This window comes from Phyllobates terribilis, unplaced genomic scaffold (assembly GCF_046119375.1).
Source record: "Phyllobates terribilis strain yellow unplaced genomic scaffold, ASM4611937v1 Scaffold_11__3_contigs__length_659146591, whole genome shotgun sequence".
NCBI classification, from domain to species: Eukaryota; Metazoa; Chordata; class Amphibia; order Anura; family Dendrobatidae; genus Phyllobates; species Phyllobates terribilis.
This window is the reverse complement of record NW_027362771.1, coordinates 189,284,270-189,300,332: the sequence shown is the minus strand read 5'-3', so window position 1 is coordinate 189,300,332 and position 16,063 is coordinate 189,284,270. Positions and strand designations below refer to the sequence as shown.

General features: G+C 43.5%; 1 protein-coding gene across 1 annotated transcript in view; it reads left to right on the top strand.

Moving 5' to 3' along the window:
- Window positions 1-16,063, top strand: part of CFTR (CF transmembrane conductance regulator) — a 229,417-nt gene that overhangs the window by 175,236 nt on the left and 38,118 nt on the right. Inside the window, exons 17-18 of the mRNA XM_073651905.1 lie at window positions 1,232-1,485; window positions 2,321-2,400. Coding sequence (XP_073508006.1) covers window positions 1,232-1,485; window positions 2,321-2,400 — 334 coding nt within the window. The remainder of the gene's footprint in view (window positions 1-1,231; window positions 1,486-2,320; window positions 2,401-16,063) is intronic.

The following is a 16,063-nucleotide window of genomic DNA, read 5'->3' as shown; positions in this document are numbered from 1 at the left end:
AAAAAATGCATGCAAAATATTTTATGCTGCGTTTTCCTGCCATCAATTATGAATGTACACAGAATATCTATGTGTGCATAATTATTGGGCAACTAAATGAAAACTGTAAATTTTCCAATCTGAAATGCTCATTTTCATCTGAACCAGAAGAGAACTGAAGGAAACTGGATACCCAGTCAAAGTAAACAATGATACTGTTGTTTTCACTCTCTACCCTATAGTTCTCCACTTTCTACTAACCCCCCTAATCCCTACACCTAGTAAGGAACTGGTCATCTCTCCCTCCATCCTCCCCATCCATCTCACCTCCTCTTCATAAGTATTCCTCAACATTCAATCTACTGGCTAACATGGTACAAAGAGATAGTTTTCCTGTCATGTGGAGATCACTTTTAACATCTCTTTATCATCAAAGGCCAGATCTCACTAGAATTTATTATCTATACACGGACAATACAAAATCACACTATTATATTGGAGTTTGTCACAGTTCACCTCTTCTCTCATTCTTTCCTTCTCTGCACAGGGACCTCTGCACATGTCATATAGCATGCTCACAACAATCTCCCAAAGAAATGAATGTTATTCTTCTCTAAAGTAAATCTGTGGAATTGTGTTTTATACAACTCTGAGCAGTAGCACAGTCATGCTGACTGCCTACAAACGTGACAGGAGCAAAGAAGAAAAAAACATATATTCCAAATGTAAAATAGTTATCAGTATATACTGTATACCTGTTTCTAGTAAGTGGCTGCATGACTTTTGAAATACGGTTGTCTGCTATTCTTGTGGGTTGAATCAAAGCGGACTCTAGCTGTGAAGTGCACTCTGTTTTTTGGATTAAGTGCTTTCCAACCCCCCCACCTCTCTCTCTTCACCAACTACCTTTGATACACAGCTGGATCAGACTCCTCTATGGTTATTACAGCCAATCGCAGAGGGTTATAAGGCGATGGGACTCAGTATAGAAACTGAAGAGCACTTCAGAACTATGGTCTCTTCCCAATGCATGCACTTGGGAACAGCAGGAGAGAAACTTTATTTCAAAAGTCATACCGCCACTAATACAGCACTTGTAGGTATATTTGTACAGATCTCCAGTTCTCCTATCTATCCCTGTCATCGGTTTGGTATGATCAAATTTGTTGACAGGTTTAATTAGTAAAGAAGAAGGTGATAAGTGCACATTATTGCAGGTTTTCTGAACAATTTCTCTTTTTTTCTCATTTAGAAGAGGTTCTGAAACTAATAAAACAACAACACCAACAAATGAATCCTCTAAGGCCCCAGTAATCGTGACCTCAACAAGCTCTTATTATGTGTTCTATATTTATGTTGGTGTGGCTGACTCCTTGCTGGCAATGGGAATATTCCGTGGTTTGCCACTAGTGCATGGTCTCATATCCGTCTCCAAGGTGTTACACCAGAAAATGTTAAATGCCATTCTTCATACCCCAATGTCTACTTTCAATACAATGAGAGCTGGTATGTTTATAGGCTGCTGAAGTATGGGCATGAGAATCATATTGTACAAGTTCAGCATTGCTTATGACTCTATGGTTCTTTCTTTTTTCTTTTCCTCTCTTGGGATACAATCTGTTCTCTGGCCTATGGAAACTGTGCTTTATCCTTTATTTGTTATTGGAAAGCCTTGTAAACCTTAAGGTATTTATTATTTTCTACATTCTGCGCTGTTCATTGTTTGCTTTCTTTAATTCATTTATTGCATTTGCTGTGAAATTGTGTATCTGGGATAGTAACTATACAAAAAAAAAGAATCTTTTTTGCCTTCTGGTTGACTTTTTGAGCTGTTCACCTTTTCTAAAGGCTGAAGTTAGAAACTAAAGGTTTGTTCACATTAGCCGACTTTGCTGCGTTAAGTGGTAAATATTTGCTGATCAGGGGCTGTTTAAAAACCTGTGCACACAGGCAGGCTGCGCTCAGGTGCGCACTGAGTAATCTGTAATAGATGGTTCAGTACGCATAGGCTGCCATTGTTATCGGCAGCGCAGGTTCTGGTAATACAAGATGACGTGCTGCCGAAAACCATGATCTTTTGTGCAAACCAAATTATAATGAAATGAGTGATCCAGGGAATATTTGTTCACGATAATTATGCAATGTAAATGGACCTTAAGAAGCCAAGCCATGTGATCATATATTCTATATATGACAATGGAACATTTAACTTTAATTGCACCATATTATATATTTATTTTTTTTAATTCATTTGAAATGATGTTCTGTATGGAGAATGTCTCACATAATATAGCAAAGTTAACAATGAGATTAATTTGGCTTTTTGTTCTACAAATTTCAGGGCGGATCCTTAACAGATTTTCAAAGGATACAGCTATCTTAGATGATCTGCTGCCTCTGACAATGTTTGACTTCATACAGGTGAGTAAAACAGTGTAAAGTGTGTAACTTCTGTATCTCTGGTGACGCGATGCTCGGCACACTCTCCTCTGGAAGCAGTTCAGGGAGAGTTAATTCAATAGGGAGAGCTTAGATTAGAGCAGGCATATAGTCAGGGTTTAATTGCTATTGCAGTACTTGTATACTGCTGCTATAACCTAAAAACAAAAGTCACTTTCAGGGCTACATATTTTCTTTTCCCTATTAATACCGGAAAGTTTGCAGCCATATAGTATATACCTAAATTAAAATGCGCAATTCATGCGTGCCTCGCTCCAAATTTTTAGAGGGTCATCATGTGGCCCTTGCGCATAATTTTTAGAGGGTAAATAGGCAGCTCTCACTCAAAATATTTTGAGGGTCATCATGCGGCCCTCGCTCCAAATTTTTAGAAGGTCATCATGCGGCCCTCGCTCCAAATTTTTAGAGGATCATCATGTGTCCCTCTCTCCATATTTTTACAGGGTCATCATGAGGCTCTTGCCCATAATTTTTAAAGGGCAAACAGATGGCCCTCTCTCATAATTTTTAGAAGGTCATCAGATGGCCCTCACTCATAATTTTTAGAGGGTTAAACAGGTGGCCCTCACTTATAATTTTTAGAGGGTCATCAGACGGCCCTCGCTCATAATTTTCGGAGGGGTGCATAGGGTAGTCTGACAAGGATGGAAAAGTATTGGAAGATGGTGAAGGAGTACCTAGTCGACCATACCAGCATCCTCCGTGATTCCTCTGTGCCGTACAACTATTAGATATCCAAGCTTGACATGTGACATGAACTGTCTGAACGCCTTGTAGGTGCAGTCCTGACCTGCCACTAGTGTTTTGTCAGAGCGGGTTTTTAGTGCCGCCTGGGGCATAATAACTGATAGCTGCATCTGACTGCAAATGCTGACAGGCTGACTTTTATCAAAATGAACAAGGCCTAGATTGGCCCAGACTTCTCAACCCCACTGGATGACAGGCAGCAGGACATAGAGCCAATTGAAATGTTCTGGTGTATTCCCATGCACCCCTTCCCACCCAAAAAAGGTATATGGTTCATGGTTTCTTCTTAATTTTGCCCTCCTCCACCATATCAACAGGGTCATCATGCGGCCTATGCTCATAAATTTTAGAGGGTCATCAGATTGCCCTCATTCATAATTTTTTTCCAAGCACTCGATCATTTTAGTGCTCGCTCACCACTCTGTGATTAATTTTACCTCTCCTGTGTGCATTAATCCAGTATGTTTGTAAGCTGACCACTGCACGACCCCCTTTCACCACTTTTCTTTATGGCTAGCCTGTTTAACTTTGCCTGTGTTATACCATGCATCTGGCTCAATTTGTAATTATTTGATAATGATGAACTCAGGCCTCTCCCCTCTGCTTCACGCTTGAATGCATTTGTTAGCACATATATTGTGAGTAGTGAGTCTGCTGAAGTAGTTTGACCAGTGTATCACTCAAGTGTGTTATACAACCCCTGGCAAAAATTATGGAATCACCGGGCTCAGAGGATGTTCATTCAGTTGTTTAATGTTGTTGAAAAAAAGCAGATCACAGACATGGCACAAAACTAAAGTCATTTCACATGGCAACTTTAGGGTTTTAAGAAACGCTAAAAGAAATCAAGATTAAAAATGTGGTACTCAGTAAGGGTAATTTTTTTCAGACCAAGCAGCGGGAAAAATTATGGAATCACTCAATTCTGAGGAAAAAATTATGGAATCATGAAAAACAAACACGCAAAAGAACACTCCAATACGTCACTAGTATTTTGTTGTACCACCTCTGGCTTTAATAACAGCTTGCAGTCTCTGAGGCATGGACTTAATGAGTGACAAACAGTACTCTTCATCAATCTGGCTCCAACTTTCTCTGATTGCTGTTGCCAGATCAGCTTTGCAGGTTGGAGCCTTGTGATGGACAATTTTCTTCAACTTCCACCAAAGATTTTCAATTGGATTGAGACTATTTGAAGGCCATGACATTGACCTTATGTGTCATCTTTCAAGGAATGTTTTCACGTTTTTTGCTCTATGGCAGGATGCATTATCATCTTGAAAAATGATGTCATCATCCCCAAACATCCTTTCAATTGATGGGATAAGAAAACTGTCCAAAATATCAATGTAAACTTGGGCATTTATTGAAGAAGTAATGACAGGCATCTCCCCAGTGCCTTTACCTGACATGCAGCCCCATATCATCAATAACTGTGGAAATTTGCATGTTCTCTTCATGCAGTCATCTTTATAAATCTCATTGGAACGGCACCAAACAAAAGTTCCAGCATCATCAACTTGCCCAATGCAGATTCGCGATTCATCACTGAATATGACTTTCACCCAGTCATCTACGGTCCATGATTGCTTTTCCTTAGCCCATTGTAACCTTGTTTTTATCTGTTTAGGTGTTAATGATGGCTTATGTTTAGCTTTTCTGTATGTAAATCCCATTTCCTTTAGGCGGTTTCTTACAGTTCGGTCACAAACATTGACTCCAGTTTCTTCCCATTCATTCCTCATTTGTTTTGTTGTGCATTTTCTGTTTTGGAGACATATTGCTTTAAGTTTCCGGTCTTGACGCTTTGATGTCTTCCTTGGTCTACCAGTATGTATGCCTTTAACAACCTTCCCATGTTGTTTGTATTTGGTAGAGATTTGAGACACAGCTGGCTGTGAACAACCAACATCTTTTGCAACATTGCGTGATGATTTACCTTCTTTTAAGAGTTTGATAATCCTCTCCTTTGTTTAAATTGATATCTCTCATGTTGGAGCCATGATTCATGTCAGTCCACTTGGTGCAATAGCTCTCCAAGGTGTGATCACTCCTTTTTAGATGCAGAGGTATGAGCATATCTAATTTGATGCAGGTGTTAGTTTTGAAAATGAAAATTTACAGGGTGATTCCATAATTTTTTCCTCAGAATTGAGTGATACCATAATTTTTTCCCTCTGCTTGGTCTGAAAAAAATTACTCTTACTGAGTACCACATTTTTAATCTTGATTTATTTTAGTGTTTCTTAAAGCCCTAAAGTTGCCATTTGAAATGACTTTAGTTTTGTGCCATGTCTGTGATCTGCTTTTTTTCAACAACATTAAACTGACAAACTGGAGCAAGTTCAGAGAAGAGCGACCAGAATGGTGACCAGTCTGCAAACCATGTTCTATGAGGAATGGTTACAGGATTTGGGAATGTTTAGCTTGCAAAAAAGAAGACTGAGAGGAGACTTAATAGCTGTCTACAAATATCTCAAGGGCTGTCACATTGTAGAAGGATCATCTTTATTCTCATTTGCACAAGGAAAGACTAGAAGCAATGGGATGAAACTGAATGGGAGGAGACACAGATTAGATATTAGAAAAAACTTTTTGACAGTTAGGGTGATCAATGAGTGGAACAGGCTGCCACGAGAGGTGGTGAGTTCCCCTTCAATGGACGTCTTCAAACAGAGGCTGGACAGACATCTGTCTGAGATGATTTAGTGAATCCTGCTTTGAGCAGGGGGTTGGACCAGATGACCCAGGAGGTCCCTTCCAACTCTGCCATTCTATGATTCTATGATTCTAAACAACTGAATGAACATCCTCCCAGCCCGGTGATTCCATAATTTTTTCCTCAACATTTTTTACAAGAGTGATATGCAAATTGTCTCTTCAGAGAAAAAGAGGACTTGAACTGTATAGTGACATCTATTGGAAGCAGCAATTCTACAAGTCACAATCAACCCTTTAACGAGTCGTGCAATATGACTTAGGATAATAGCCAAATCAGAATCTCAATTTGCAGACATGGTGTTTCGGGCTGTTGGCCCTCGTCAGTGCAAAGTATGAGAACTGATTTGGCTAGGTGAGAGGCTCTGGACTGAGGTCTAAAGGGCAACGTTTCTCCTTGTGGAGAGTGACATACCAGCTCTGGCATGCCAAGGTAAGGAGGCTTATTCGCCATGCACTGCTCCTCTGGGAAATTTAATATGCAAATTACCTCTTCAGAGAAAAAGAGGACTTGAACTGTATAGCGCCACCTATTGGAAGCAGGAATCTTACAAGTCACAATCGACCCTTTAACGAGTCGTGCAATATGACTTAGGATAATAGCCAAATCAGAATCTCCATTTGCAGACACGGTGTTTCGGGCTGTTGGCCCTCGTCAGTGCAAAGTATGAAAACTGATTGGGCTAGGTGAGAGGCTCTGGACTGAGGTCTGTGGTCTGAGGTCTAATTCAGTGATGCACTGAATTAGACTTCAATTTAACCAGCAGGGAACTGAAGGAAACTGGATACCCAGTCAAAGTAAACAATGTTACTGTTTGTTTTCACTCTCTCCCCTATAGTCCTCCACTTTCTACTAACCCCCCTAATCTCTACATCTAATAAGGATCTGGTCATCTCTCCCTCCATCCTCCCCATGCATCTCACCTCCTCCTCATAACTATTCCTCAACATTCAATCCTGTGTTTCCAAACACAAACGGCCACTTCATGCCCTTTCCTGCGCCTACCTGCTAACACTTCCCCTGCTCCTCCTCACTGCCGGTGATATCTCTCCAAATCCTGGTTCTCCACACCACATCTCTACAGTCACTTCCACCTCCTATCCACAATCTGTCACAAACTCTCGCAACCTTTCTAACCTTATACCTATTTGCCCAGCCCCCACTTCCCCAGTCCCACTAACAGTAGCTCTATGGAACACTCGATCCATCTGTAACAAACTTTCCTACATCTAAGATGTTTTCATTACTATCAAACTTTCCTTCCTCGGAATCACTGAAACCTAGCTTACTCCCTCTGACACAGCCTTTCCAGCTGCACTTTTGTATGGTGGATTCCGCCTTTCCCACACCCCCTGCCCCAGCAGCAAGCATGGCAGAGGAATTGGTTTTCTTCTGTCAGATAACTGCGCCTTCACCCAAATCCCACTGCTGCCCTCCGTTACTCTCCCCTCTTTTGAGGTGCACTGTGTTTGCATCTACTCCCCCTCTGACCTCCAACTGGCTGTCATTTACCGCCCCCCAGGGCCAGCCACCACTTTCTTCGACCACTTCACCACCTGGCTACTTCACTTCTTTTCCGCTGACATCCCCACTATCATCATGTGCAACTTCAACATCCCTATTGACATTTCCAACTCATCTGTCTCTAAGCTTTTATCTATCACTTCCTCCTTTGACCTTGCTCAATGATCTTCCGCACCCACTCACAAAGAGGGCCACACACTGGACCTCATCTTCACCCGGCTCTGTTCCCTATCTAACCTCTCTAACTCACCTCTCCGTCTTTCTGACCACAACCTACTTACATTCTCTTCCCTCTCCTTTCCAGGTCCACAATCCCCACTCCACAAACTAGCACACCCTCACAGAAATCGCAAACACCTTGACCTACACTCACTCTCTGAATCCCTTCTCCCTCTTACAGACATAAGTTCCTTACACGATGCAGATGTTGTTGCCGCATTATATAAAACCACAATAGCTGCACCTCTTGATTCGGTCGCTCCTCTTACACATATCAAAGCTCGCACAATCAGCTGGCAACACTGGCACACCAACCTGACTAAAGAACTGAGACAGGATTCCAGGGTTGCTGAGCAGAGATGGAAAAGGTCCCACTCTAAGGAACACTTCATCACATTCAAGCAGTCCCTCACTACTTTTAAGTCCACACTCACTGCAGCAAAACAAACATACTTCTTATCTCTCATATCCTCCCCATCTCACAACCCTAAACTAAGCTATTCAACACTTTCAATTCTTTCCTCCATCCCCCAGCACCTCCTCCCTCTCCTCTCATCTCAGCTGAAGACTTTGTCTCATTCTTCAAGCAAAAGATTGACACCATCAGGCAAAGCTTTTGCCTAAAGTCCCCACAGCCCCTCCTCAGATCTACTCAACCTTCTTCCTCCAAAACTAGCTTCTCCACCATTACGGAAGATCAGCTTTCCTGTTTACGCTCTAAATCACACTTCACCACCTGTGAACTTGACCCAATCCAGTCCCACCTCTTTCCTAACCTTACCAAAGTCTTCATCCCAACCCTAACCTACCTTTTCAACCTGTCAATAACAACTGGTGTCTTCCCCTCATGCTTCAAACATTCCTCGATCACACCCATCCTTAAAAAGCCCTCCCCTGACCCATCCTCTGTCTAGCTATCGCCCCATATCACTTCACCCCTTTGACTCAAAACTACTGAAACAACACATCCATTTTAAACTGTCCTCCTACCTCTCCTCCTGCTCCCTCTTTGACCACTTACAGTCTGGCTTCAGACCACACTATTCCACTGAAACTGCCTTGATTAAAGTCACCACTGACCTACTAACTGCCAAATCCAAGCGACACTGCTCTGTCCTCCTCCTCCTGGATCTGTCATCTGTCTTCGACACAGTAGACCATTTCCTCGACTACAGATTCTCTCATCTCTTGGCATCACAGACCTGGCTCCATCTTGGATCTCCTCATAACTAACAGACCGGACATTCAAAGTCTCCCACTCACACACCTCCTCCTCATCTCACCTTATCCGTCAGTGTCCCCCAAGGCTCAGTTCTAGGACCCCTGCTCTTCTCCATCTACAACTTTGACCTGGGACAGCTCATAGAGTCTCACGGTTTTCAGTATCACCTCTATGTTGATGACACACAGATCTACCTCTCTGGACCTTATATCACCTCCCTACTAAACAGGATCTCACAATGTCTGTCCTCTATTTCATCCTTCTCCTCTGCTAGATTTTTAAAACTTAACATGAATAAAACTAAATTCATCATCTTTCCACCATCTCACTCAACCCCCTCATCTGACCTATCCATCAAAGTCAATGGCTGCCCACTCTCCCCAATCCCACAAGCTCGCTGCCTCAGGGTAACCCTGGACTCTAATCTCTCCTTCAAACCACATATCCAAACCCTTTCCCCTTACTGCCGAGTCCAACTCAAAAATATCTCCTGGATCTGCACATTCCTCAACCAAGAATCTGCAAAAACACGCCCTCATCATCTCCCGCCTCGACTACTGCAACCTCCTGATTTGTGGCCTCCCCTCTAACACTCTCACTCCCCTCCAATCTGTGCTAAACTCTGCTGCCCGACTAATCCACTTGTCTCCCCGCTATCCCCCATCCTCTCCTCTGTCAATCCTTTCACTGGCTCCCTATTACTTCAGTTCAAAACCCTAACCTTGGCATACAAAGCCATCCACAACCTATCTCCTCCATATATCTGTGGCTTAGCCTCCCAGTACTTACCTGCATGCAGCCTCCGATCTTCACAAGATCTCCTTTTCTACACCCCTCTTATCTCCTCTTCCCACAATCGCATACAAGATTTCTCCCGTGCATCTCCCCTACTCTGAAATTCTCTACTCTAACATATCAGACTCTCACCTACCGTGGAAACCTTCAAAGGGAACCTGAAGACCTAGCTCTTCCGACAAGCATACAACCTGCAGTAACGCTACCTCCACCATAGTGCTGCACAACCAGCTCTACCCTCACCTATTGTATACTCACCCATCCCTTATAGACTGTGAGCCCTCTTGGGCAGGGTCCTGTCTCCTCCTGTACCAGTCGCTGATTCATTTTTGTTCAAGATTATTGTAATTGTTTTTGCTATGTATACCCCTTTTTCACATGTAAAGCGCCATGGAATAAATGTTGCTATAATAATAAATAATAATAATAATAATCACTAATCTCTAGCAATTATTGAACTCCTTAAAGGGAATCTGTCAGCAGGATTTTTCTATGTAATTTGAAGACTGCATGCTATAGGGGCTAAAGTGCTGATTTCAGCAATGCCTGTCTTATCACGATCTGTCCTGTTCTTTACTTGCAATGATTGTTTTAGCACCATGAGCTTATCATTGCTTGACACAGCAGAATGGGCCTCCTGGTCTGACTCTGAGCCCTTCTGTGATAAGCAGCCTCGGGCCTATAGCTATGTACATAGAGATCCTGGGGTGGGCAGGGTTAGCTTTCTCAGTTCTGCTAAATCTAAAAACGCTGTGTCAGAACGGCTGCACCCAGTAATCTAAGTGATACATCATTGGATTCAGGGTCTCTTTGCCTACATCAGGCTTCTCTTAGATGAGGTAGCATAAACCTACTTACAGATTCTCTTTAAGGGTATGTGCGCACAGTCAGGATTTGAAGCAGAAATTTCCTGAACGTTTCTGCATCTCCTTGGCAGAAAAAAACACTGAGCTTTTTTTTATGCGATTTTGAAGCGTTTTTGGACATTAATGAATGCTTTTTGGAGCTAAATAAAGTTATTTAGTGGGACATTGCTTAAACCCTGGGATTACCATTAGAACTGGGGTGAGTATATTGGTTAATTTGAATGATTAAAGAATGTGTCTGTATTTCAAATAAAGTGTTTGCTCTTTTTCTGTGTGTTTATTTAACTCTTTGCTTTACTTTAATTAATTTTGATCGTGAAAAGGTCTGATTGACACCTTGTTATCACCAAACAAAAGAACTGGATGTCAGCTAGTCCCATTCACCTAATCTTCATTAGCATTTCTATTCATGTAATTTATTCGGCTGCTGTTAGCTGCTATTTTTAGCCTAAGAAGGTGCCATTTGCAAACATGGTCCCTGGCCATTAAATAACATCTCACATTTGGTTCCTTAGCCACTATGTCCCCCCGATCAGCACTCAGCACCTCTTTGGACGCAGCACATTTTTGTTGCGCCCAAAACGTGATGTTCTAATGACGCCCTTTTGTTGTCGGTACATGTGAATCCACTGCATATAATGACACATCAATCGGTCAAAATCTGCAGCGGAGATTAGAGTGTCCGCTACAGAAATTGACATGCTGTGGGTGAGTTTGGGTACGTGGCCACGGTCAGTAACCGCTGCAGGTTTGGCGCTGCGTGTTTATACAGCGTCAAACCCACAGTGTCCAGATGTTACGTTATAGTGGATGGGATCTCTAGTAATCCCATGTCCACTATGCGTGCATCACAGGCTGCGGATCACCTGTGGACACTAACATGCAGCGCGTCTTTCAGGAAGGCAGCATGTCAAATTCTTTAGCGGAGTCGCTAGTCTCTGCAACAGAAATTTGACCACCAGAATGTATTGAATGCGCTAAATCCTCATGGTTCAGTGAACACATGTGAATTTACCTGCCTTCAATAGAATGCAATGTTTTGGATGCAGCAAAAACTATGCGTCCAAAGCGCTGCTACGTCCAGATTGTGGGCACAGAGCCTAAATTTTTTTTTAAAAAATGGCGTGGGCTCCCGCGTCATTTTTATAACCAGCAGAGGGAAAGCCGACCGCTGGGGGCTGATATTGGTAGCAGGGGAAGGGGCCATTAGCCAACAATGTTCCCTGGCTATTAATATCAGCACACAGCTGTTTGTTTAGCCTTTACTGGCTACATTACAGGGGAACCCCAGAAAAAAATTGACGTGGGGTCCCCCTATAAAATATAACCAGCAAAGGCTAAACTAGACAGCTGCGGGCTGATATTAATAGCCAGGGAAGGTGCCATGGATACAAGCCCCCTTCGCAGCTATTAATATCATCCCTCAGCAGTCCCATAAATGGCACATCCATAAGATGCGCCAAATCTTCCCACTGCCCTGTAGTGGTGGCGAGTGGGGTAATGGGGTTGGGGCTCACGTCAGCCTTTTATTGTTGGCTGACGTGAAGCCCAGGTTAGTCATGGAGGGCGTCTATAAGACGCCCCCATTACTAACCGCGTAGTTAAGTGGTCGCCGCTTTTTCAATAAAAGACACGGCCATAATAAAGTATTTTAATGAAATAAAAAATACACGGTTCTACAATTTTTTCTATTACACCCTGTCTGCGAAGCCATCGATCTCCTGAAAAAAACATAAAATAACAAACAACCATATCCCTCACCTGTCCACCCTCAACCACGCAGTCCACGATTACGCCAATGATTGTCCCACGACGATCCGGATCACTTCTACAGCATTGACATCAGCCATCACTGATGTCACTGCTGTAGAAGACAACAATGTACACTGACAGGAGTGTAAAATAACTCCTATCAGTCTACATGCTGCAGGAGGTCACTGGGGTTGATCAGCTGAAGATCAGCTGATCAGTCCCGGTGAGCTTGCCACCCTGGGAACATTCTTGCGAATGTTCCCAGGGTCAGGTGAGCATCAGCTGATCGGTCATGTGCTGGCGTCACCAATCAGCTGATAGTCACGTGACCATCAGCTGATCACTGGCGGCACCGATCAGCTGATGGTCATGGTGGTCGGATGAGAGGAGTTGTAGTCTTCCTCTCCCGACCCAGTTACCACCCACACCGCGTTTCCACCGCAAATTTGCGACCATTGGCTGTAATTGAAACGCAGCAAATCCGCAGGTATACATATTATACCTGCGGGTTTGCTGCGGTTCAATGCAAGTCAATGGGCGCAAATTCGCAGCGGGATCGCGCAAGAAATGGTCATGCTGCAGTTTTTACCACAATGGTAATCCGGAGCGGAAATTTCCGCATCATGTGTACAGCACATCCGGATTACCATTGCTACAGCTGGCAGACCTATTACAAGTGTTTTCGCAGCGTTTCTGCGGCGGTTTTCCCGCATCAAAAACGCATCATGTGAACTTAGCCTAAGGCCTCATTCAGACATCTGTTGTTCATGAACTTGTTCTATCCGCCTTTTTCATGGGGACGACAGTTGATACAAATGTGGCATTCATTAGTCACTTAACAGATATTCCCAGGTATTGTGCACAGCTAATGGACACTTAAGAAGTATCCCTATGAATAAGCATATCTCCCAACTTTTTCAGAAAAGAAAGAGGGACACCTCATGCGGTGCGCTACGCAAATTTTGGTCACGCCCCCTGGCCACACCCCAGTCCATGCCCCGTTACCATAATCTTTCTCTCCCGGCAAGAGGAGTTGTCAGAGGGGCGCTGGCAGTGAGGGAAATTCAACAGCTGAGAATGCAGGGCGCAGGACCAAATTCAGGACTGTCCGCTGTATCCGGGATGATTGGGACTAGAGATGAGCTGATGGATTCCTGGGTCTCTGGTCCAGATCAGTGGTACCTGGCGTCTGGACAGGAGGCCGCGAATCTCTAACCCTCCATCGTTCCCGGCGCGGCGTTTGATCACCTAGGACCAGCGGGATGTCTTCTTTGCGTCCTGCTCATCTCTAGTTGGGACCTGTGGGATATTTTTTGTTTCTTCATTCACAGTCGGAGCGGCCATAACTTTCTCATCTTCATGTGACATGGGCGCCGGTGGGTGGGACTAGTGACGCCCTTCTGCTGCGGACATGTTAAATGCTGCTGTCAGAGTTTGACAGCAGCATTTAACATGTTAACAGCAACGGGTGAATCGTGATTCCACCCACAGCTGTTAGGGGTACAATGGCAGCTGATTTAGATCAGCTGTCATGTCCCCAGAAAGTGCGGGCTCAGCGCCAGAGCCCGCACCAAAGGAAGAGACCCGACATGTGCCGTACATATACGGCGCATGTTGTGAAGAGGTTAATAAACTGAATTAAAATTATGAGGGAAAAATATATATAGATGTACACACATACATTTTCCACAGGATTTGTCACCAGAAAGGTCATGTGTGGTTTTGCACATTTTCCACCGCACCCTGTACCTGAGTCTCCATAGGCGCTGCAGTTACAGAGAGAGAAGTTACTAGCAGAGCTGAACTGGATGTGCTAGGACCCAGCAGCTCAGCTCTGCCAGGCAGGCAACCATGTCATCCCCTAATCTCTATCACTGACCAAATAAAAACTATCACCCAGCAGCTGCAGCACCTGTGTGCTGCTTCCCCTGAGTCCCTGTCTGCCTGCTTCTTCACTGCTGTGTCTGCTGCAGGCACACAGGGACCCTGAGGAGCAGACACAGGGCTGTATCACCGGTCCTCTCCTCTCCTGCACTCAGGCACACAGCGATGACTGCTGATTTCTAATTACTTCTAATTACCTCACAGGACACAGGTTGGTGACGCGCGCTCTGCAGGATCACTGCTACTGTGAAGTTCATAGGAAGGGGAGTGCTAGGGGGCGTGGCATGAAGCTAGAGAGGGCGTGGCCCGAAGCTACCGGGGGCGTTGTGGCTACTTTTAACTGCTGTGCGTGCGGGACAAGTAGATCACGGAGGTGACAGCGGGGCAGAGTCTCAAAATCGGGACTCTCCCGCTGTTTACAGGACGGTTGGGAGCTATGGAATAAGTGAGAGGTGCTTAATCACCTTTTTTGGTGGTGTGCCCATGATGAGTTTTTGGTGAGTTTTTGATGCAACATCCTACATTTCCAGCAAATTGGATGGGATTTATAAAAAATTTCATGCCCACTGAGCTTCGGTGCGAGATTCAAATCTGCAACATGTCAAATTCTCTAAAATTCTCATGAGTTTTATTTGCAGATTTTCCCCATAAAACTCCATAGAATTGCATCAGATGCGGAAAATCAGCAAGTGAAAAAAACACATGCGTAGTGCATATCTGCAGCAGAAAATCATCAAAAATGCATGTAATTCACACATGACTATATAAAAAAATGATATCAGAACGTTTTCTCACCCACCCTAGTGCCTTAGTGCTTCTTTGGTTTTCTTGCCTTGTCCTCTGGCAGCTTCTATTTAGTTTGGTGTCCTGTGGTGACTTCTTGTCCCATGTGACCATTGCAGCCTGTGAGCTACTGCAACTTTTAGGCTACATTCCCACGATTCAAAGAATTTCCACTACGGATATGGTAACTAATCCAGGACCATAACTAATCCGCATGTGTTACTTGCAGATTTTGTGGTTTTGGCTGCTGCATACACCCTACTCTATTTATTAAGCATTGAAATTAGTGAAAACTGCACTGAAAACCCACATAATAATGACCATGCTGCAGATTTGGGATCCGCACCATACTTTCATTTTTGTGCTGATTTTTTCCCACAATGTGTGACTGGGCTTTTGAAAAAGCCATTAGCTTATAATATTGCTGTAAATTGCTGCTTATTTGCGGTGTTGAGTCTGTGCAGAAAATCTGTAAAAAATCTGTGATGTGTGTACTTGGCCTAACACCCAAAGAGGACCGAGCAGAGGTAACATGGAAGTACCAGGGAGGTGAATATAGTGTATTTTTTCTATTTTAAAGTCTGAAAGGGCTTTTTTACTTAAAGGGGCATTCCCATCTCCAAGATCCTATCCCAATATGAAGTAGGTATAATAATATTAGCAAATATCTCCAATTAGAAATGTAGTATCGTTTTTTTTTATTCACTATGTCTCTTTCCTCATGTGCAAGCATAGCAGGACCTTAGGTATTCATGGTTATGACCACTGATATAGTGACAGTTAGCTAGTTGCTAGTGGTTGTAACCATGGATACCTAAGGTCCTACAATGCCTGCACATGAGGAGCCGCAGCTGAGATTGACTGTGCGTTATTAAAGAAAGAGCGTTGTAAAAGACTCATTGCCAATTATCACAAACGCTTGATTGCAGTTGCTGCTGCTAAGGGTGGCCCAACCAGCTATTAGATTTAGGGGGCAATCACTTTTTCACACAGGGCCCTGTAGGTTTGGATTTCTTTTTCCCTTAAAAATAAAGACCTTCATTTAGAAACTACATTTTGTATTTACTTTGTCTAATATTTAAATTTGTTTTATGATCTGAAACATTTAAGTGT